At 38.6% G+C, this 24991-nt stretch overlaps 2 protein-coding genes across 2 annotated transcripts; both read left to right on the top strand.

The window, feature by feature from the left end:
- Window positions 1–1239: 1239 nt before the first annotated feature.
- LOC113536244 (olfactory receptor class A-like protein 4) lies at window positions 1240–3658 on the top strand. Its single transcript, XM_026930083.3, has 4 exons — window positions 1240–1766; window positions 2418–2681; window positions 2927–3181; window positions 3333–3658. Exons 1-4 carry the CDS (start codon window positions 1500–1502, stop codon window positions 3558–3560), a joined length of 1014 nt encoding a protein of 337 aa, XP_026785884.1. The 5' UTR covers window positions 1240–1499; the 3' UTR covers window positions 3561–3658.
- A 979-nt stretch (window positions 3659–4637) lies between these two features.
- Window positions 4638–21996, top strand: recql4 (RecQ helicase-like 4). Its single transcript, XM_026929431.3, has 24 exons — window positions 4638–4963; window positions 5911–5944; window positions 6420–6523; window positions 6635–6778; window positions 6937–7922; window positions 9704–9803; window positions 9911–10061; window positions 11054–11185; window positions 11814–11969; window positions 12089–12181; window positions 12757–12893; window positions 13385–13468; window positions 13577–13765; window positions 14679–14861; window positions 15021–15219; window positions 15937–16214; window positions 16533–16667; window positions 17524–17941; window positions 18065–18194; window positions 18791–18948; window positions 19712–19901; window positions 21074–21239; window positions 21351–21459; window positions 21724–21996. Exons 1-24 carry the CDS (start codon window positions 4880–4882, stop codon window positions 21843–21845), a joined length of 4482 nt encoding a protein of 1493 aa, XP_026785232.3. The 5' UTR covers window positions 4638–4879; the 3' UTR covers window positions 21846–21996.
- The last annotated feature ends 2995 nt before the right edge of the window (window positions 21997–24991 follow it).

Below are 24991 nucleotides of genomic sequence, written 5' to 3'. Positions count from 1 at the left end.
AGAGCGAGAATGACGTCTCTGTTTATTTCATAGCCATCGTGATAAACTTGCTGAAGATAAGTAGATGTATATGAAATATATGTGTGTGCTGAAACCAGAATGACACACACATCCAAGGGAACATGCATGAACAGAGAAATGCATTGATTTGAGAAATTCAGACCTAATTCTCTTCTGTCAGACTGACAAATCAGTCGTCCAATGGATCACAAAAATGGGATTAAAAATTAAAAACAGCCGCTACAGATACTAAAATACTAAGAAGCAATTATGTTTGTGTTTAATGATTTCATGTATATTATTGGTGTAAAATGTATATTATTAGTAAAAAAAAAGTACTTTTTTATGCATGGAAATGCATATTTTATATCCATAATTTATTTAATATTTTATTTAATACATACTTCTTTTGTGTTCTATTGCATGAATACTGAAAATTTAAGTCCCATACATCTGCATTCTGTCCATCCAGACCTGCACATTTCTTCGGCTCCTTAGTAATTTGTAGTTTTCAATTAAGGATTTTGTAATGTTACTCACTGTAAAATTATTATGCTGTTTCATGGACAATAAATTATGTTTAGTTAGCTAACATACTGACCGTGGGTGGCATTGTGGCATAGAGGGTAGCATTGGCTCCAGGGTCCTGGGTTCGATCCTGAGCTCAGGCTACTGTTTGTGAAGTGTTTCGCATGTTCTCCCTCCCCCAGTGTTACCAGGATTGACTTTAGGATAGAGCAGTTATGGAAGATGAATAATGTATTCTCATCTCTAACCTTAATAATAACCTTTGCAACTTTTTGCTGGTAATTGTTTTCATTAATCTGAATTGCTATGAAGACTTGTTTTTTGTTATTTCTCACAGTGCAATTGAAATCTAAACATGCTTAGGAATGTATATAGTTACTTAATTGGCAGAAAGCTATTACATCCTTATAACTTAATCAAGCCATATCAATTAATCAAACAGCAAAGTTTATTCCAGTGGTGACGTAAAATCTACCAAAATCCACAAGCCTTAGGTGGCTGAAAGAATATAAACACTCCCTCTCTGACGATATGAACAGCAGAGCTTGGTGATTAATTAGCTGTTAACAACCTGTGCATCAATTAGTCAAATTTAATGAATCCCCCGTTATGAAAGATGCATGTTCAGCTATTGGGCCAAAAGGTTTCACTATTTTTGGTGAAATCTCTTTCATAGGCAGTATCTTAATTGAACTAGCCTGAGGGGGAACCTGGGGGAGCTGACTCTGAACTTGTTGAGCTCAGTATCCTCTGTCTGATCCACAGAGCTAAAGACACAACTCTACTTGGGATTGGACATATTGGCTCTGAAGAGGTGGGATCAAATGTAGGCAATGAGAAACAGGAAGCATCTGAGATAAGGACCATCGATTACAAGGGTACTGGTAGTTCTACAGAGAGGACTAGCTTTAGGAGTATATGCATTACCTCTAAGTAACAGGTCATAGGACAGATTAATTATTTATTTATCCATGATGATAGCCAATGAAACTGTCAAATTGATTAAAAGGGTACCATCGGGTCAGTTGGAAGGTGTCCCGATGGCTTTATACCTAGTCCTGGTGCTGCTTGGCATTCTGGGAAACGCCATGGTGATCTTGGTGGTAGGGAACAATATTTTTCGGGAGCCTGGAGGGGGACGCAACTCCGACATGATCCTGGTCAACATGGCCTTATCTAACCTGCTGGTGTCAGTGTTGAGGAACATCCTGCTGGTCACCTCAGACTTTGGACTCGAGGTACAAGGGATGTGTGTTTGTGCTTGTGTGTGTGTTGGGGGTTATACAAGAGGAGGAAGAGGATAGGATGTGGAGTGAGGTTTCCAAAAAGCATCAAAATGTTAAGGTAATCTTAGCAGGTAGAGAAAGTAGTTACGACGTTTGCTCTACGTTATAACGGTGTTGCAATGCTTTGGGGAAACTCAGATTTAAACTGAAAAACAGGCTGGAAATCCGACTAGTTTTTGAGCAGATTAGAAAAATATCTGGCTGTTTTTGAGAACAAGGGATAAACACAAAAAAAATCAGCACAAATACTACAAATTGTTTAAAGGATATAATTGATATATCATTTATAAACATGCACATATGTGGGACTCCTACAAATATGGAACTCCTACCAGCTACTGTACGAGTTACAATTAGAATTTATCACTGGTGATAACTGTGGGTGAAAAAAAGGTGAATAAATATGATTTTGATTTCATTCTGGCTGGCTAGGATCATTGACAAATGTTTGATTTGTACAAATCAAGTTTTCAGTTCACAAAGGACTGAAAAGAGAAAAGAAATTGTGTTTGCCAATATTGTAGCACGTTTACTTGCCGCCATCTCTTGCCAGTTACCTACTTATAATGTTTATAATGTTTCTCTTTTCATCTCTTGCTGAAGGTGTTACCCAATAAGCACTCGTGTCAGTTCCTGATGGGCATGTGGGTCTGGCTACGTTCAGCAAATGTTTGGTCGACGCTTTTTCTCAGTGCATTCCATTTTTACACTTTGAAAAGGGTAGGCCCTCCCATCGCTAGTCTAAACCCATCACGTGGTCCTCCCAAAGCCCTATTAATGTGCTTTGGTCTCATCTGGACCCTCAATCTCCTCTACTCTGTCCCTGCTTTCCTGTACTCCACAAATGGAGGCAAGAACGCCAGTGAGGTGAGGGAAGGAAAAAAAACAACAACAACATATATCTATGTTCCACAATGTCTACATTTACATTCATTTTATCAAATGTGAGCTGCCACTGTCCACATGACATAAAAATATTTACTACTCACTATAATAGGTTCAATGTGTGACTAATAAATAAGAAGACAAATCCATTCAGTTATTCAGCTAATAGGCTTGATAAGAGGATGTGAAAAATCACCCACTAATCCACTGTCTTTGTTCCCCTACAGACACTGATGTTAGTGAGCAGTACAACCCGTCCTTTACTCGGCTGCTTGTGGGATTTTCCCTCCACTTACAGTGGGCTTGTATTTGCCACCACATCCATGGTGATCCATGAGGTCATCCCCCTCATCCTCATGAGCACCAGCAACCTGGGCTCCCTCCTCATACTGTACGCACACGGAAACGCACACAACGCTGCCAATAAGAGTCAGGATGCTCCCATCATACGCAGAGTGCCGGCAGAGAGACGTGCAGCCAAGGTCACACATTTATTACCTTTTATATAACTGTCCATTAAGAAACCTTATCTATGTATTAGTCTATGTAAAGATTCTCATAAAACCAGGCTTTATTTCAATTCCAGTACATGTCCCTGTGTTTATGTCTTTACAATATTCTCCTCCTCTCTAGGTCATTCTAGCCTTGATCATTTTGTTCATCATTTCCTGGGGTGCCAGTGTCATCTCAGTGAACTACTTTAACTACAACCGTGGCAAATCTGCATCTGCATCTGCATCATCTGCATACCTGCTGGTTCTTGCACGTTTCTTCAACAGTGCCTTTATCGCCTTCTCCCCCATCATACTGGCTGTGGGACACCGCAAACTCCGAGAGTTCATAAAGTCTATCGTCAAGTAAAGACAGAAAGCATATCATGCATATAAGCATGTCTAAAAACCTGTCTGTACTTTACTTTATTATCTAATAGTATCAAAATAAATTAAACATTTTATCGAATCCAATAAATATAAACATATGCACATATTTCAGGTGTATATAAAACAAAATATTAAAACAATTTTATATTGTAAGTGTTAATTGTATATTACGTAATGCAACATTTAGAGATTTCATTGTTAAGTTGTAAGTAATGTGTATTTATTTATTCATTGTAATAGTCATGCTACTTACATGCCTGTATTTGCAAACAGAAAAGATTTTATATGAAAGGCACACTTCTTATGTTTCATATTGTACATACAATATATGACCAAAAGTATGTGGATACGTGACCATCACACTCATATGTGCTTTCTGAACATCCCATTCCAGATCTAGTCCCCTCTTTGCTGTTATAATAAGCTCCACTCTTCTGGGAAGGCTTTCCACTAGATTTTGGAGCGTGGCTGTGGGGATTTTTTGCTCATTCAGCTACAAGAGCATTAGTGAGGTCAGGCACTGATGTCGGCCAAGGAGGTCTGGGGTGCAGTCAGTGTTACAGTTCATTCCAAAGGTGTTCAGTGGGGTTGAGGTCCGGGCTCTGTGCAGGACACTCGAGTTCTTCCACTCCGACCTTCACACACCATGTCTTCATGGAGCTCGCTTTGTGCACAGGGGCATTGTCATGCTGGATCATGATTTGCACTTCTTCGTTTGAGTGAACGGAATGCTACAGCATACAAAGACATTCTAGACAATTTGTTTGCTTCAGACTTTGTGGCAATAGTTTGGGGAAGAACCACACATGGGTGTGATGCTCAGTTGTCCACAAACTTTTGGCAATACAATGCATATAATGTGTCTGGATTGATAATTACAGTTCTAAAATTTCCATGTGTTCAGTTTTTGTGAGATCTAGCATTAAATATGTTGTTAAAATAAAGTCTCATTACCTAGAAATCGTGAAAAATACCTTCTTATCTTTTACTTTATAACTGAATAAATCCATCACGGTTAAGGCTCTTAGCTTGGTAGTAGAACTCTTATTTTGATAGGGAATATGGAAACGCCTCTTTCCGTGTTTATGCGGCGCGCGTGTCATTTGGCGCGCGGTGTTTAAAGTATGGCGTCGCTGTTGAATTGTAACTGTGTGTTATAGTTTGTTAAATGAATAAACTACAACATGCAGGTTTGTTGTGATTAGATGAAATCTTGGGAAAAGTTTGACATGGATAAAACCAGCTAATTTCCGCAATAACGTATTTCAGCGCGAGCTAAACAGAAGCCTTGTTGCTAACATGGAGCGATACAACGACTTAAAAATTCTCTTAAAACAGTGGGAACACTCGTTTGTTCAAAAATACAACAGAAAACCAAACAAGGTAAGTTAATCACAATACATTTCTCAATTGTTTTAACACATTTTTGTTCCTATTAATCTAAAAAAAAGCGTACTATTTTCACGGTTCGGAAAAGACATTAGTAATGTGTCATTCTCTAAGGAGTCGGTTCGTGGAGCCGACTCTTTTATGTGAGCCGACTCGCGAATATGAGCCCATTTTTGTCGATGCATTCAAATACACCGTTCACAATCTAAATGTTGCCATGGAAAACTCAATTTAACATCTGAACTGAACAACTGTGTGTCTGAGGCAGCATGGCAGTGATGGTTTAAAAGGAAAAAAATGGTAATGATTCGCGTGAGAGTCGAAAGAGTCGGCTCTTATTGTTGACTCATTAAAAAAAGCCAGAATTCTCATTCCTAATAGACATTGTATAGTTGCACTAAATACTGATCAAATTCCTATTATACACGCTGCTGCCAAGTTATCAGGTAGCTGCTCTGTATCTGTTTATTTTAAAGGTGTAGATATTGATGTAACATCTGAACTTGGAAGCCAAAAGAGTCAGTGGAGTTACTGTTAAAAACCTGAAGCTGATTCTTCTCCTATAACAGCATGTCATGGAGCGCTTTATTCCTTGTATGCCACATGATACGTCATACTTTTTATCCATTTATGGTTACATTTTATGTTGTAGAACATCCAACTTGGTTTCAATTGTCACATACGTTATAACAGCTATAAACAGTTGTTCCTTCACTAGCCTTTCTTTTTTTTCTCTCTGTCTCTCTCTTCTACAAAGTATATCTATATGGTAGGTTAACAAATAATGGATAGAGAATGTAGGTATAGACTTTGATGTACTGGAAAAAGAGTTATTAAGGTTTTGTTTATTTAAAAGCCAGTGGTTAGATTACAGGAAATGGATGTATCAGAGCTTACCTACAAACTTTTTGCTATTCATAATAATCATTTTTTATTTACAGGATGATATTGCTGCTGCTCCAGAAGACACGAAAAGTAAGTAAATTATGGAATATGCAATAATCTATATTTTTCCCTCTTTCAGTTTAATGTTAAAGTTGCATTTGTGTGTATTTATTATTACATCCTGTTACTGTTACCACCCTGAAGTTGGTTGTTTTCCTTTAACGATATATCTTGATGTTTTTTATTCCTCTTGTACCACAGCAATTTTCCAGTTTTTAATTTATTAAAGAATGACACGTCACGCATATGTCATCTGTTTATTGTTAAAAAAAAAACAACTTAGTTCCCGTTATCACTTATGCTATAAGCGGCCTCTTTTTTCCTCTGTCTTGAAGTTTACAAGACAAAAAAGCAGCTGTCATGTTACTGAGAAACCGCAAAACGCAAAGCGACTGTTACAAAGTGCTAACACTGGAGACTCCTTCCAAAAATGCTAAATAAATATCTCCTCAAAGAAAATGTGTATTTGCTATTACATCCTGTCTAAATCTGTGTTCTGTTGCAGAACTTTATAAAGAGTACCGCATGCTCAAAGAGGCGAAAGAGAAGACCACGAGTGAGAACAAGGATCACATACAAAAGCAGGAAGTCCAGTCTCCAGCCACTGGCGTAAGCTGCTGGTTTTATTTATTTATCTGTTTATCTAGTGCTTCTGTATGACAGATTTGTACAAAGAACATGGACTCACTCTTTGAATTTGTTTCTAAAATTCTTTAAAAGGACTGTTGGGGTGCTCATCTTAATCGTAAAAACCTGCCTGCAGCAGCACCCAAACTCACTTCGACAGACAAGGAGACTTTACAAGCCTCTGCCCATTACTTTGGTATGAAGTTGAAGTCTAATCTCATCAACTCTGTATCGAAGGTAAATATATGAAGTTTAATTAACGTTCCATGTGGGGTCCTTTAAACAAGAGGTTCTCACCAGTGGTGGGGTCTGTAATGTGCTTAAAATGGGTGAGACATTTAAATAGAACCATAAGCAGTCCATTTATCATTTATCATTTTTATGACATATTTTAGGATCGATCATTTTCTCTGAAGAAAGCTGTCACCCCTCGCCGGACTCCAGGAAAGAACTGGAAAGACGGTGGAACAGCTAGCACAGCACCCGAGGACGTGACGACACTTTCCCCAAAACCTGCTAATACGAGTCCAGCGCTGTTCAGTCCTCCAGCTCAGGCAGGAAGCACTGAGTGCGAGGACGAACCCTCGGATCCCTTTCCGTCATTCACTTCTTCTAAACTGTCCTCACCAAGCACAAAGACTCCAAATAAGAGCCTGGAGAAAGCCCAGTTCCTCAGGCAGTCCATGACCAAGAGGCTATCGTGTGTGGACAGAGGCTGGCTGGAGCGCTGTCAGGTCTTCAGTGAGGAGAGAGACGAGCACAAACCGGTCGCGGGTAATTTAGACCTGCCGGAAAAAGACAGGATTGGTCAAAGTAGTGCTAGAAGTGAAAAAGTTGCTGCAGAGAACGGCGTGTCCACAGACTCGGCGTCACCACAGGATGAGTCTCAGATGTGCATTGAGAAATTTCCGGTAGATGTTGATCACAGTTCAGGCACCACTGATAGAAAAGTGAAGCTAGATCGTGTTCCAGAGGGTCAGGACGGGATTGACAAATCCAGTCCTTCTTTAGAAACTAAAAAACAAACGAAAAAACACAGATCAAGGAAAGCTCAAGACTCTGAAGGTCCAGATTATGAGCCGAAGACTGTAAGGAAAAAGGGACGGAAAAGGCAGAGAGAAACTGAAGAAGGAGAAGAGCAAGCAGGACAAACCGAAAGTGTACCAAAGAAACGCAGGACCAAGAAAGAGGACTCTGCGGAGGAGAAGCCTGTTAAAAAAGGACGGAAAAAGAAAGGAGGAGGAGCTGAGGATGAAGAAAGCACTGCTGAGACTAAAGGACCTCAGAAATCAAAGATGCCTCAGGAGAACCTTCTAGGAGAAGTGGATGAGGAGGACGTGAGAGCGGCATCATCCAGGAAGAAGAACCCAATCAGAAGCAGGTGAGTGTCAGTAAAACCTGTATACTGATCTTATCCCAATGACTTTAACTAAAATATTTAAAATCCTGTGTTCTACTTGCCTAGAGCAAGTCTAACAAATATTTCATAAATCTCTGATCTGATAATTCAATGCATCAATCAGTAAACACCCTATATTACTATTTTTGGTTTAATGTCATGAAATGAGTTCAGGTTAAATACTTTAGAACGCAAAAATCTGAGAGAGAAATGGGTAGAAGTCAACCGAGAAATGTTTGACACTTTGTTTTACTGGGAAAATAAATTTAACTGTAAGTGGAAAAGGCCGATCTAGATCATGATAATGAGGCGCTGCTAGTACACAACATCCTGTGTGGCATATAGTGCACTATGTCAACTCCTGTTGCACTTTTGTTATACCCTATGTGGGGAGTAAAAAATAACACACGACACACCGTGTGGTTATATGAAAATAATCTGCGCTGGGGTAGTGTGATACATCCCGACGCCAAATGGATTATTTTCATATAACTGCATGGTGTAGAGTGTGTTATTCCGTTTATACCACAGCGATTTGCCAATGATTACGATGTTTAATTTATTAATGAAAGACACATCACATGGTTTTAATGTTTTTTGAGTTAGATTGAATGTCGTAAAATGTCCGCGGAATGAGTTCGTTCCTGTTATCACTTACGTTATAGAACAGATGATAAACAGCTGTTCCTACACCAGCCTCTCTCTTTCTCTCTGTCTTTCTCTCTCTCTTTCTCAAAACGCAGTTTGTCATTTTAGTGAGAAACTGGAACGCGTAAACTCGTCTGTCTTAAAGACTTTCCTGTGCTGGGAAAATTTGCAAATGCTACGACTTATTACAAAGCTAACAACTGGAACTCCTTCCAGAAACATTACGTAAACGTCTCCTAACAGAAAACACCACTTTAACGATTATAAGTTTTACTTTGTTAAACATCATCTGTTTATCTGTTTATTATTAGTCTTATTAATGTTTATTACTGTATTATTAGTGTTAATAGTGGAACATCTGCCATATAAGTCCCTGTGTATGAGCTGTTACTATAGAAACAATAACGTATTAGAACGAGCGCATATATAAACAAATAAACATATAAACCTATCACTCATGTTACAGCCAGAAGTACTGTCCGAGCCGTGAGGTTATACAAAAATAATGCAAACCTTCTGATCAATCAAATTCGAGCATTCAGCCTCACTGTGCTATAAATATATTTAGTGAATAGGATGCTATTGGAGATTTTGGTTGTGGGTTAAAAAGTGAAAAACTAAATACTTTGGGTAATTAAAATAATAATAAAAAAAAAATCTGAAACATGACAGTTTAGGATAAAATGACAAAATTAGCACTGCTGCATCAAAAAAGTTCACACTGCTGTTTTAAGCTGTCTGATAGACATTAATACTGCATCCTGAACACCTACTGTTTAGATATTAAGTTGAAGAAGACTTTATTGATGTTGCAGATTTTTCTGGAGCTTCATACAGGTCTGAAGTGCTTTATTATATTCAGATTCTGAGACCTCTTTGAAATTTTAGAAGTAAAATAAAGTACTAGTACTGGTACTAGTAAGACAACTAGTATGATATCGTAATATTGATATTGTGACAAATTATAACATCTCTGATATTGCAATAATTTTTTAATAAAAATTTGTAATGTAGCAATTAAATATTGTTAAAGGTTACTAGTTACTAGTACTATATTAATAATATATTACAAATGAAATGTTATTCAAGCTACATATTTTTCTCACTTGCACAAGGGTGACCAAAAACACAGACGGAAACTTTGTGAAAATCAACCTGAAGAAGAAATCCCACGTTAAAGGGTTTGCCCTGAGGGGTGCTGCTCTCCGCAAGCAGGTGAGTGGAACCAAAAAAAAAAAAAAAACCACTTCTGTTCTCATTCTCACTTTTTAACTCATCAAATAGTGAATGAAATCGTATTTGTGTTTGTGTGCTGTTTGCAGATGTACATGCAGAAGTTCCAGCTGAAGGGTGAGAGGTTTGGTGGAGGCGGTGGGCGGGGCAGAGGCAGATTCGGGGGCTTTAACCGACAGGGAGACCTCTGCTATAAATGTGGTGGTACAGGACACTGGGCACGAGACTGTCGTGGAGCAGGTGAGAAATCAGAAGAGTATTAAGGAAACTGGTGGAAAGGCTTTTAGCTTGGTGTTCATTTCGTTTTTGACGAAAACTAAGCTGAAACTTTTATCAGAAACGAAAACAAAATAGTTGTACTCATACAATCAGATGAAATCTAATGACATTTTCCTCAAGAAATAAAAGCAAGATGAACATTTAAGTACCTGAAGATCAGGATATCACCATCATCACACTTTGCAAATTATAGAAAGGGATTAATTTTTTCAGCCACAAGGCTAGGTAAACTCTAGACCTCTTTTCTTCTCTATACATGTTAAAATTAAAGTTTCATTGTTGGAAAAAAAATGTGTGTTTGGTAATATTGCCAACCTTTTTGGTAGAGTCTGTCTTTTTAGGATATGATGACTCTGATGATGACTTTCTAGCTAGCTAGATCTTAGCATACCATAAATTCAAGGAAATTAATTAATTGTAATCAAGGGTATGCAAAGTAATGCACGCATTTCTCTATGAATAAACTGCTGCATGTTAGAGACACAGTCATAGCCATGTGATAGTTTCACATGTATTTAACTGGCACACATTATAGAAGGGGAAAGGCTTTGAGAAGCCAGTGAAAATAAAAGAATAGAAATTAAATTGTATTTTGGAAAATTAAAAAGAAGCCTTTAATTTTCATTGACTAAAGCTGTTCAGTTTTAGTTGACTAAAATTGCTGTAATTTTCCTCTATCAGCTAAATAAAAAAATTACAATTTTATCCAAAATTCTGTAATTATTTTATTTCAAAAGACTAAGTCTGAAACTCAATCCAAATTAGTTCCCAAAATTAGCCCAAGCTCTGTGTGTCTTTTCTGACATTCTCACTCATAGTTGCATAATTTATATATTTCTGTAAAGCTGCTTTGTGACAACGTCAATTGTTAAAAGCGCTATACAAATAAAATTGAATTGAGTTGCAAAACAAGATCATTATCTCTTTTTGTTTGGAAATTTTTTCTGTCTAAGCTCTGGCTCCTGGTGTGGGAGGGGCGTCACAGAAGGACATGGCCCCGGAGGAGGAGGAAGAGGAGCCGTTCGAGCTGCCCACCTTAGAGGAAGTAGCCAGAGCAACAGGAACTCTCCGCTCTGAGCCTATTGGTGAGTAACAACAAAAGGACTTGCAAAGTCAAACAAGGGTAGTTATAAAGTAAATATAAAGTATGTGGTTATAGAAATATATAAAAGCCCGCTGTGAATTTACTTGTATTTAGCATAATATACTGATATGTGAAAGCAGTACAGTTCTGCTCCTATAGTTAACATCCAAGTGCAACATCCTGAAGACTTTCCCGTGTCGGAAAACTTAATGTTACAGCTTTATCTCTGACTGTTACAAAGCGCTGACACTGGAAACTCCTTCCAAAATTCTAAGTAAACATCTCCTGACATAAAACTTAACCGTATCAACAATTACACACGTAATTGTCAGAACTGCTGTTGTAGAAAATTAATCAAAAACACCTTCTTGAGAATTCAACAGAACTGATTGGTTAATGGTTTGGTGAGTAGACACTGATTTCAAAGTTTTTAATTACCTTTGGTTAAAAGCATAAATCAGATTAAAAAGCAAGCTCAAATAAACTAATTAAAAAAGATCTGGGATTCTGTAGTTGGGGTTCCAGCATTTGCTGAAATATGGCTTCACCCTGAGAAACAATTATTCCAGTGCATTACTAAAGTAAGAGTTTTTTTTTTGTGCTGTAAAGACTCTGACCTCTTTCTCCAGCGGTGCCCTTGAATGTTGGAGATGAGGCAGATGAGAAAGAAGACGACAGAGGAGAGGAAATCCTGCTAAATGTTATGAGACCAGACTACGAGCGTCCCGCTCCTCCTCCACCCATGGAGCCTCTGTACAGTCCCCGAGAGGACGGCAAAGTGCAGGGTATAATCCATTTATCTCACCATGCTGAGAAACAAGTTAATAACTGATGTACAGTATGATCTAGTGGAATTATGGTTAATGAAGCAGTTGAGTGAGTTAAATTGTCTCTTCTTCTATAGAAGTTCCTCCTGAGGTGTACCAGGCTCTCCGTGACTTTGGATACAAGTCCTTTAGGCCCGGCCAAGAGACGGCCATCATGAGAATCCTCTCAGGTGTGTGTGAGAAAGAAAATATATATAAAAGGAAACAATGGCAGCATAAGGATGATTCATGATAAAATGGGAAGCACAACACTTTCGAATTGATCAGGATTCTCACTCATGATACTTTGACCAAGGAACAGCATGAAATTCAGACGTTACTGTGCAAGCTCTATTTTCCTAGCGGATGTTTGTGAATGACTGCTCGTCTTTGTCTTGCATTACTGATTTACTGCACATTTGTACATTTTATGTTAAATATGTAACTAATAGTTATAGATTATAATATATTATAAACTATTATCTCAATCTGCCATTTTCTTTTTTACCAAACTGTATTGGCAGTTACGTTGATAACTGCTAGTGAAGCTTGCAGGCTAGTTTACAGGCTGCGTAAAATATATTAATTTTGCTAAATAACAATATTTTTGCTTTGTTGCATAGCAACAAGACACTTATAATGGACCTGCTTTTGGAAGCAGAAGAAATGACTGATATTAAACTTGAATATTTGAAGCAATAAAACACTCAAGGTTGTCTTATGGGTGTCTGTTGCCTTGTTTTGTGTATTCTTTTGTATTATTTAGGTTTATCTACCCTTGTGGTTCTGTCCACTGGCATGGGCAAATCTCTGTGCTACCAGCTCCCTGCCTACCTCTACGCACAAAGGTCAAAGTGCATAACCCTGGTTGTGTCACCTTTGGTATCGCTAATGGATGACCAGGTAATACTGCTTCACACTGTGTTTTTCTAATATAAGATATTCAATACAGTGGTGTATACACTACAGAGCTGCTGTCAGGAAGATGCAGAATGGATTTACTAAGAGACACCTTTACATATATACAGTGTATAAGGAGCATATACAGTGATGTTTCTGCATTTAGTAGAGAAGCATGAGAAAGATGGATGTACACCATGTACATTAGGCTGAAAAATAAGAGCATGTCATGGAGACAACAGTCATGGAAAAATAATTTCTGGTCGCAGGTATTGGAAAGCAAGCATCTGATTAGACAGCCAAGCAAAAAAAAGAAAATCGCATTAAATGCCCTTGGTGTGGTTGGAGTTTAATATGTGTATATTTTGTATTGTTAAGAAGAGGTAATATTTGTTGAGAGGAGAGATGGAAATGTAAGCGCAAGGAGCTTTTAAGTACTTCTTGTGTAAGCGGTTAATCTGTAAATGTTGCTTGTTAATGTAATCTTTTCTCAGCTCTCTGGGATTCCTCCTAACCTGAAAGCAGCGTGTATCCACTCCAACATGTCTCAGAAACAGAGAGAGACCGCTGTTGAAAAGGTAAACATTATTAGCAGAATGCTGTAAATGCTGAATGAGGCTACGTCATTATAATATGACATGCATATTATTTCTGTTAATCTCTCAGTATGTGTGTCATGTGTGTAGGTGAAAGCAGGTCAAGTGCATGTTTTACTGCTGTCTCCAGAGGCTCTGGTTGGTGGAGGTCACTCTGGCTCCGGTTGTCTCCCCACTGCTGATCAGCTCCCCCCTGTGGCCTTTGCCTGTATTGATGAAGCTCACTGTGTGTCCGAGTGGTCACACAACTTCAGGCCATGCTACCTCAGACTGTGTAAGGTGAGGACTGTTTACTGTGATTGTACATTTTATGGTCTGATATTACACTCCCAAAACTTGTGTGGTTTTTATACTAACCATAGCCATGCATTAAGGAATCCTTTTAATGTATTTAGTCATCGAATAACTCATCAGATCATAGTTGAGGAACAATAATCTTACTTCTTAATACAATAACATGAACTTATTCTATTCCTTTTTTTCCAATGTTGGTCATTTTGCTTATTTCAGGCCAATAACCAGCTCTCCTCTAACACGCAACAGCAAACAATTGCATATTGTCCGATTGAAGAGAGTAATGCCATCCCTCCATCCCTCTCAGTCAGCCTCTTTTTTTTTTTTTCTCTCTATCTCTGGAAATTACTACGATAGACTCCATTTTTCTGTCTAGTTACTGTGAAATCATAAAGCCCAATTTTATGAAGACTTTACAGCTTTACTTCAGTCTGTTAAAAAGCACTGACACATGAGACTACTTTCATAAATGTTAAATAAACATCTTGCAGATAACTATTTCAAGGATTATACACATTTTTTAAATCGAATTATGTAGAGTGTCCACCATACAATCCTTGTGCAGGTTACTATAAAAATGATAACATGTTAGAATGAGCACATTAATATAATCCTGTGGTTTGTCTTGCAGTTGGAACCACTGTCAGAGCTTATTTTACAGAATATTGATCAACAACTTCTGACCAATCAAAGGCAACCATTCAACAGTGATGAGGAATATAATTTAAAGGCTAGCACTAAGGATATCTATCCAGTTGAAACATGGTGGTGGTAGTCAGCTTTTAAGCAATGTAACAGGAGCTTATTGGACCTAGGATGGCAGGAGTGTGATTAACTTTCTCTTAATGGTTACCTGGTGTGTGTGTGTGTGTGTGTGTGTGTGTGTGTGTGTGTGTAGGTGCTGAGGGATCGTCTGGGTGTACGTTGTTTGCTGGGTCTGACAGCCACTGCCACCCTGTCCACTGCCCTGGACATTGCTCATCACCTGGGCATTAGTGATCGGGAGGGCATCGCTGTCCGCTCGGCTGCTGTTCCACACAACCTCCAGCTCTCTGTGTCCATGGACAGAGACAAAGACCAGGTACACTGACCCTTACCATCAGCAGTGCATTTCCACTGCTATGAAACTGGTGAATTAAATAACTTTTCTAAATATAATCTTTTCAAATGGAATATGAGCTTCAAGATAGGAAGTTTCTTAAACTCTGGGGTTAATATTTAATATTGTGTTTACCACCAGGCTCTGGTGTCCTTGCTGAAGGGAGAACGTTTTGGTGCACTGGAGTCCATTATAGTGTACTGCACCAGACGAGAGGAGACGAGCCGCATTGCTGCACTGGTGCGCACCTGTCTGCAGGGTGTGATGCTGAGAGAGTCCTCACGGCCTGTCAAAGAGGACGAGGAGGATAATCCTGTGGGCAAGAAGAAGAAAGCTTTGGGTAAAATCTAAGGCTGTTGTGCTAATGTTTTTTTTATATTCAGTGCAGACCATGAAATCATGATTAAATAAGTTTGTTGTAGTGGTGGAGGAAGGCTTCCATTTTTGGCGTTGGTAGAGGTTATATTGTAATTTGTGATGTGCTTAATGATTCCAGTGCTAATTTGGAGGTTCATGCTGTATTTTTGTTATTCCTGTGAGAGATTAGCGGTTGTGTACCATGCTGACGTTGCAAGAGGACATGACTAGTGCAGTTTAATAGGAGAAAAAACATAAAGGGTAATGGTCAGGTTTCACTCTTAGCTCATAAAAACAAAAGAGCAAAGACTTCTTATCTCACTCACCATTTTCCAGTGATGTTCAGTTTGATAGTAATAAGAAATCCAACGTAGAATTTGTGGAGACAGAAGTTGGAGTCAAAGTCCCAGAATGCAATGCAGCAATACAATGCTGATTTACAAAAGAGACTTGGCTCGGCTAGTTAGTGGTCTATGAGATGAAGAGCTCACTGGCGTTAATGCAGACGGCAATGTTTGAGCAGAGTGTGCAGATGAGAAGGTGAAAAATCTGACCAGAGTAAATTACTAAAGTGCCGCTGCATCACTCTCTTTAGGTAGAGATGAAGCAAGGGCTAAGCGAGTAGGATTTTACTCTAGTATATTTTACATTGTTGCAGTAAATCATAACTTTACTGTGCATTGTGTTGCCCAAACCTCAGCCAGGAAGAAGATCCGGAAGCCGCTGAAGTGGATCGCTGAAGCGTACCACGCGGGCATGTCAGCCTCAGAGCGGCGGCGTGTGCAGAATAACTTCATGTGTGGCGAGCTGCGGGTGGTGGTGGCCACTGTGGCGTTTGGGATGGGCCTGGACAAGTCAGATGTGCGTGGTATCATACACTACAATATGCCCAAGAGCTTCGAGAGCTACGTGCAGGAGATTGGACGAGCCGGGCGAGACGGAGAACCCGCACACTGTCACCTGTTCCTGGATCCAGAAGTAAGCTTAATAATGTCAGCATATAAGAACTGGGGATGGGATTGGTGCATTATTTTCAAAACTTTATTTATAAAAGTAGTTGATAACCCCAGCTATTCTCATTGCATCTTTTGCCAGTTGTAATTCTTGGCAAACTGTGATTGGAAAATTAGAGATAATTTAAACCTAGTGACATTCAATGAAGACGTTCATATCTATTTAAAGATCGAACTCCTTCCTAATCAGAGCATTGTTTCTGTCCCAGTGTTGTTAAATATAAACTTGAAGAATGTACTATGAGGAAACGGCATGCTGTACCTGATTTTGTGGTTTGCACAGGGTGGAGATCTGCACGAGTTGCGCAGACACATCTATGCAGACACTGTGGACTACTTCACTGTCAAGAGGCTGGTGCAGAAAGTTTTCCCTCCGTGTAAGTGCAGGCGCATCCATCAGCAACAGGAATTGGCCCAGGTAACTGATTCGATCAGCCATATTTGTAATTGTGTTTATCCAACGGTTCACGTTAGATGTGTGTATTGGGATCCCATGTGACCCAAGGGACCAAACAAAAAAAAAGCTGGGGACATGGATGCGTATATCCAACCATGCATGCATGCATACAGTCTTGTTTGCAATCATGCATCCATCATCTATCTGTCCATCCATCCAATCATTTAAACAACCATCCATTTATGTAATCATCCATCCATCCAGTTGTCTAACCATCCATCCATCCATCCATCCACCCATCCATCCAATCATCCATTTATCCTTCCAACCATCCATTCTTCTGTCCATACTTCAGTCCATCTATCTATCTGTCCATCCATCAAGTCATTCATTCATCCATACAGTCATGCATCCAATCATACATCCATCCAGCTGTCCATCTTTAGTAATTGATTTATCCTGTTCAGGGTCGCAGTGGTTTCTACTGCTTATTTGTTTAACCTATATTTGTTTAGCCAAAATATAGGCAGAATCAATCGAGGGTCTACGAGAGCGGGTGGGATCGGTCAAAATTCCTCTGGGAACAGATGCAGTTGGTCAGGATTCGTTTGGGAGCCCACAGGATTGGTCGGAATTTCTTTGGGAGTGGGCTTGAACAATCTCTTTCACAGCTCTGGTTCATGTGTTCATTCTCCCATGTAACTCGTGTTATAAAATGGCACATATATAGGTTTGCATACATTACAAATGACATTCTACAACCTTTGATCATCATCTCGTGCACAAATATTATAAATATACTAATAATGCAGCTCTCTGTATGGTAGAACCTTCAGATTAAAGTGGATGAATCTGAGTGCTTCTGTGCATTCTCCAGGCCATGGAGGTGGATGATGCCGAGCTGATGGAGCTGATGGATCACTGTGAAGCTTCTGGAGACAACCAACATGAGCAGCGAGACGCTGCAACACCCACCCACGTCCAACAAACAGAACCAGAGCAGACTGAAATCATGCAAAAGAACCTACCCCAGTCAGAAAGCTCTCAGGAGTGGAACAAACCAACAACGCAGGTAACAGAGGGAGAATCGGAAGGTTCCATTACTGAGCATGGGGTAGACGAGAAGTCACAGGAGGGACAAAAAGATGAGAGTGAGAAGGAGGGAGGAAGTAAAAATGGTTCAGAGATGCAAGAAGAGAGTGAAGGCAGTGTATGGGGCCAGCGTGTGTGTCACACCCACGAGAGAGCGGTTCCAATGCAGGATACGGTGGATGAACTGGATATCACAGAGGAGGGTAAGGAAGTACGAAGATAAAAAGACGGTAATGGTAATTTTTTTTTTTTTTTTTTTTTTTTTTTTTAAGATGCAGCCTTGTGAGTTCACCACCACTGATTTTCGAGTGTGTTTTTCTGCTCAGGTTTGGAGACTTTGCTGTGTTACCTGGAGCTCCACCCTCAGCGCTGGGTGGAGCTGATGCACCCGACGCTCTCAGTATGTCGCGTGGTGTGTTATGGAGGACCTCGGGAACTCCGCAAGCTCACCAAAGTGTATGTACTCTAATTGAAGTTTTCTATCAGGTTTAGCTGTGGGATGTGTACAAGTTTTTTCTCACGAGAGAACTGCAGGAAATTATGAACCAGGCAAGCAGTAACATGCTGAGATATTGCATTTGGAGACCAGCAAGATATTGCATTTGGAGACCAGCAAGAAGAGAGTTGCAGTAGTCAAGAACTAGGGCTTGTACAGAAGTAGGGCAGCATGATGGTACAGCGAGTAGCATTACCTCATCACAGAGTCCCCAGTTCAGTCTTGAGTTCGGGTTACTGTCTGTGTACTGTTCTCTGGTTTTCCTCCTACTGGCCAAAAACATGCCAGTAGGTGGATCGGTTATGTTAATTGCCAGTAGGTGTGTACGAGTGTGTGCATGGTGCTCTGCGATGTACTGTGTTAGTTGTTACTATAAAAAATAACAAATTAGAACCAACACATTAATATAAACTGGTGATTTGCCTTGCAGCTGGAGCATCTGTAGCTGCTGTAGTTCAAATTGCTCAGAAGATTGATTAATCAGAATCGAGTACTTGACAGCACAGTGGTGTAAATGTTAATATGTAGCACGGTCCCACTCTCCTCGCTGTGTCAGGTGCGCTCCTGTGGCGGTGGTCCTGGCGAGGAAGCGTCTGGCTGGCGAGAAGGTGGAGGACTGTGACTCTCTGGAGTTTGACGTGGTGGAGTTGGCAGACACTATGGGCTGGCAGCTGCCGCTGGTCAAGAGGGGACTGAGACAGCTGCAGTGGGGTGGTATGTACAGTACATACAGATTTACTTACACTGCATACATTGTTCTTATGTTAGTTTTGTACTGAAGCTCCCTGCTTAATATAATTAGCAAATCAGAAACTTATAGCTATCGGTTTTTATTATTGTGCAAACTGCATGTGTAAATCATCACACACTCGCCCCAAAGCACAATTTTGTCTCAGGTATACTAAGTGTATATAAATGGCTTCATAAAAATACCAAAGATTTTGCATGTTCTCAGGAAGAAAGAGTTTCTGGCTTTAATGAATCTATGACCTTTTATCTCTATGATGTCCTTTTGTCCTTTTTATCAATAACAGTGTCAGAAAACACTTAGGTCAGAGATACGGAACAGCTTGCAACGTTTGAGGCGAGTGTGTAATGACTTTAGACCTGGCATTTGCACAATGTTAGTTACTATCTCCTCTTAATTTTTAGCTAGTACATTAGCCTTCTATCCCCATTGCAACACTAAATAATCACACTTCAGTCATCGGTTGATTGTGTGCATTTAGAGCAGATATACTTCATTTGAACTATTTTCTTAAACCGTCTTCTGTTTTTGTTCTCAGCAACAGGATGACACAAACTATACTTTAGTCTGGACTGGAAAATGAATTTTGGATTTTTTTTGCAGTATAATCTGTATTTTAAGTGCTTTCTTGTTGCTAGTTTTGCTTTGTAAAGCTCTCAGTCCATCTTTTTTGCCATTAGTCTTGTGTAGTTTTGCCAGAGTGTTATGGTTGAATCGGTGTGTGTTCAGGTTCTTTTGGAGGCTCGGGTCGGAGCGGTATCCATGTGGAGTTCTCTACTCTCTCCTTCTACTTCCGCGCCTATGGAGACCTGACGGCTGAGGAACTGGACGAGGTGTGTGCGTTTCTGTACGGCAGGGTCCAGACGCAGGAGAGGACGCAGCTCTATCAGCTAAAAGCCTCCTTTAAAGCCTTCCGCAGGTCACACAGATACACACACTCGTTTTTTTCTTCACTGTTGATTATTTCAGCTTTTGAGTTTATCTTGTTTAACGTACGAGACCTTGGAATTATCTGGCATTTCAGTGATGATAAGATGTTGAACCATAATTTCATGTACTTCTTGCTAGTATATTCTCTATTTACTGTATGAGCAACTTACTTCAAAGCATTCTTTATACTTTTAAACAATATGTTGGTGCAAAACGTCTCACATACATTCAGTGGAATGCAGGTAACCTAAAAGGATAAATATAATAGTTGGGGTGTGCAGTTATCGGAAAGTAATCAATAATGTTGTGATGCAGCCAGAGTTACAACACCAAAGTTCAAAACACCAAAGTGTTTTATTCCTCTTCTATTACAGCAATTTGTCAATGTTTCTTTTTTTATTTATTAAACAAGACACGCTGTACTTTGTATCCGTTTATAGTTACATTTAATGTGTGGAACATCTGTGAAACACAGTAGTTCCTGTTATCACAGCTATAAACAGTTAGTCTCCCACAACCCTTTTTTCTTTCCTCTGTTCTGAAGTTAAGAACTCAAAAAAAAAAAAAAAAAAAAAAAAAAAACCACAGCTTGTGATGTTACTAAGAAACCAGAAGCCGCAAACTCCTCTGTTTCGAGTGCTGACACTGGAGACTCCTTCCATAAATAATGAATAAATGTCTCCTTACAGAACTACTGTTAATTAAAAGGATCTGTTTATTATTATGCTTAGATTATGTGGATCGTCCAACGTTCAAGTCCTTGTGTTGTTTTTTGACATTAAAGTTGTTACTATGGAAACAATAGCGTATAAGAATATATAAGAGCACATTAATCACCTGTCAGTCACCTGTGACTGGAATTATAGCTGGCACTATTGTCAAAGCTGCTGTTGTAGAAAATGACACATTCTGACCAATCAGAATCGAGAGTTCAACATCGCTGTAAATATAACATCATTTTTTATATATATATATTTGTTTTGCCAAATTTGTCGACTAGAACCTTAGAATTCCAAGGTCTTGATATGCTTATGTTTCTGTTAATGGTTCCCTTGTTTGTTTATTTATTTGTACCTACTTTTTATTTTTACTTCTTTATCTTGGTGTTTAGCCTGTTAGATTTTTATTCTTGAGTAAAATAACGTGTTTGTGCGCATACAGTGTTGCGTATCGGAACTGTAGCTTCTGCATGGATGAGCTGGATGAAGCCAGGAGCCTGAGGCTGAAGGAGCTTTTGGCTGATTATTTTGAGAAGAGGCGAGACCTGGACATGAGCAAGTATGAGGAGGAGCAGGACGACGAGGATGAGACCTTCAGCAAGTTTAAGGTGTGTATGTGAGTCTGTGTGTGAGAGGTTATAGCCATGTTTTATCAGTATGAGCTTGAACATAGAGTAAACCACAGCAATCTGATCATTGTGCTGTTGACTGTATGTCAGCTGAAGGACTGGGAGGAGCAGATCCGCGCTGATGTGAGGGGTTTCCTGGCCAGCCGGAGTGATGAAAAGTTCTCAGGCCGTGCCGTGGCAAGGATTTTCCATGGGATTGGTGTGTCTCCTAATTTTCCTCAATTTCCTTATTCAAGTTCAAGAAATTACATTTTCCCTCCCTATGTTTAATTAAAGGTTATTTTATATTACATCAAAGACACTGAATAATACTAATAAATTTAATCATTATTACTAATAATGAATTATTACAATTATTTAAAAAAAAATAATAAATTCTCTTGTAACTTATTCCTTTGTAGTAATTTTTCTAATTTATTTATTTTTAAATTTTTTTTTTTTTTTTTTAACACTGGATTCTCAGGAAGCCCGTGTTATCCGGCGCAGACGTACGGCCGAGACCGACGTTACTGGCGAAAATATCTCCAATTTGACTTCAATGAGATCATCCGCTTAGCCACTCAGGAGATTATTAGAACAAGGTAACTGAACAGAGACTCAGTGACTCCTCTGTTATTCACTACTGATTCAGTTATGTGTAAAATTTGTCAGCTTATCTGTACATTATATCTCTGTGCTTTTATAAATGATCTAATTTATTCATTTTACTGGATATTGAATAAACTTTATTTTCCTACTTATTGAATGTCATCACTCTGCACCACTCGTAAACTTTTCTATACTGCTAAACTCTACAAACTGAAACACTGAGCAGAACTGCAAATAAGTTTAACTTAAATAACTCTGTTTTCTGGTAGAGTCAAGACAATTTACAGACTTTTAAATACGAGTCAAAGATGAAAAAGTATTCCACTGTCAGTAAAACAGTAAAATGCTCAATACTAGTTAATAATAAATTTATATTTTTATTAACTCTGGTTTAATAATATAAAAAGAAATCAAAGTATTGTATAAAATAATGTAAAAAGAGAACGAAGTATAAAAAAAAAATTCAAAATAGAAAGTTTTATCATAATGATAAAACAGAGACTAGTTTTTAAAGTAATCTTTAATTATGATACTTTAATTAGTGTTTAAAAAAAAAAAAAGCTTTAAAACCTGAATAAATTATTACAAATTATGCAACAATACAAAATTACTACGACTACTAACAACAACAATGATAATAATTTTGGCGTGCCCTTTTTTGCAGTCAAGTTTTCAAGTATGAAAATATGACCTCAGCAAAAAGAAACTTACTCTAACTGTTTGAGCAAGATATAGCAATGAAGACAACCATTGCATAGCCTTTTATATTACCACACCTATTTTGGGATGTTTTCCTGATGCATAATGAAGTCAGTTTTCAGTTGCTGAAGTCTCTGATTGTTGGATTTGCCAAAGATGAGTTAATTTTAGCTTGCCTGATGGCCATTGTTTCCTGTCTGTCTTGATTTTCCTATGTTTAGTTCTAGTTTTCCAGCCCAGAGCATTAACATGGCATGTACACTAGAGGGCAGTGTTGCGTAGTGGTGCTACTTTTGCCTTATATTGCCTAGTAATGCTTAGTAGTAGTCTTTCAGGCCGATGGCTGTTATATGAAGTCTCGGGCTTCTGAAAAGAAAAACTTTAAAGCAAGGTTGAAATGAAAAGCTTATAAATAATACCATGAAGAGCAGAAACAGTAAACTAAATCAAATGAATATTTTATTATGACCAGGCTTTTGCCTTTAAAACTGCATCAGTTCTCTAGGTTGATTGGTCAGAAGGTGTTGATTAATTTTCTATATCCGCAGCTCTGACAGTAGTGCTTATTGTAAGGCAAATCTCAGGTTTGTATTAATGCACTCATTCTAATACGTTATTGTTTCTATAGTAACAGCTCATACACAGAGACTTGTATGGCAGAGAGTCCACATAATCTAAGCCTAATAATAAACAGATTAACAAACATCCTATTGTTTAACAAAGAAAAAAACATGTACTTGATATGCTGTAAGAAGACGTTTATTTAACATTTATGGAAGGAGTCTCCAGTGTCAGCACAGTCAGACATGGGGAAAGTCTTCAGGATGGAGAACTTTGCGCTTTCTCATGACAAGCTGCATTTTTGTTTCCTCAGATTCATGACAGAGATAAGAGACTCGTGAGGGAACGACTGTTTATGGAAGCGATAACAGGAACTATCATGTTTTGCAGACATGTTTTCCTAAACGTTAAGTGTGGCTATAAATGGATAAAAGTACAGTGTGTGTCAGTCTTTTAATAAATCATAGGCAAATCACTGTGTTATGAGAAGAATAAACACTTCAAGACGTGGTGTTATAGGAAAATACTCCACATCACGTGGGTAAAAATAACACCTCTTCACATCAGGCTGCATCACACCACACCACTGATTATTTTTCTATAACAGCATACACCAACTGTTTTATTCCTGTCTAATTTTGCATGCAATTGCACTGTGATATTCCCTCCATCTCATTCAGGTTAATTATGCCCTATTTTATCGATCGATCTATCTATCTCTCGCTCCCACACCAGCCAAACTTCAGACCTTGAACTCCTCAGCCTTTAGTGTTTATCTTTGCTCAGGATTGTGCGTTTCTTTACGTGATCACTTATTTCCTTGTTGGAATGCTCAGCCTTCTTGAAACTTCAGTAATTTATTTGATCTCTTGTGGTTCTTCACAGCATTTTGCAATTTTATGCTTATCAGTTTTTGCAGTCTCACACTGACTTTTTCAGGCTTTATTATGAAACACAACATTTCTCAGCACATCTTCCTTCCTATAGAGAAAATATGAGCTCATTTTCACACACACACAGGTGAGTGAAAGATAAAAAAAACATGCACGATAAGGAAATTGACAATTGTGTGGATTTCTATGATCATTGTTCACTTGGTTTATACTTTATGTAAACAGCATTGCTATCAGTGTGCAGAATTTTTTTTATTGAAATTCCAGGATGATATTTGGACCTGAAAGCTAACACCAGATTGTAGATTAACTTTAAAGTAAACACAGTCTGAGGTGGACAGCTGATTAAAAATACTCCAGGATTTTGAAAACTTCTGGTAAACTCAGACTTCCTGGTGTTTCACTGGGTTTAACTGAACAACTGGGGACCTGCATTCTGTGTGTACAGTATCATAAGAGAGTAATTCATGTAAGGAACATAACACTTAGTGGGTGTGCTGTTATAGGAAAATAATCAATGACGTTGCAAAGTACGCTTAATGTTAACGTCCTGAATCATGTCTTGAAGTGTTTTATTCCTCTTACACCACAGCTATTTGCCAACATTAACAATTTTTTATCTCCGAAAGAGCATGTCAGATTTTTATCCTTCTATAGTTATATTTAATATTGTAACTAGCATTATAACCATTATAAATACCAAATTGCAAATTGCCAAGGATTAAAATGTTTATTAATTATAGAACAGGACATCGTACTTTTTATCCATTTATAGTAGCAATCAATGTTGTGTTCTTGTTCCTGTAAAATTAGGTCCTGTTGTCACTTGTTATAGCAGCTATAAACAGTCATCAACCACTCTTTTTTTTTTTTCTTTCTTCTCTTTCTTGATGTTAATTCATTAAGACAAAACAAAACACATCATGTTGCGTTACTGAAAACCCACAAAGTGCAAAGTCCTCTGTCCTGAAGAAGAAAGCTTAAAGTTTG

The sequence above is a fragment of the Pangasianodon hypophthalmus genome, chromosome 23, assembly GCF_027358585.1.
Source record: "Pangasianodon hypophthalmus isolate fPanHyp1 chromosome 23, fPanHyp1.pri, whole genome shotgun sequence".
NCBI classification, from domain to species: Eukaryota; Metazoa; Chordata; class Actinopteri; order Siluriformes; family Pangasiidae; genus Pangasianodon; species Pangasianodon hypophthalmus.
The sequence above is the reverse complement of the archived record's forward strand: the minus strand, read 5'-3'. Positions and strand labels throughout refer to the sequence as shown.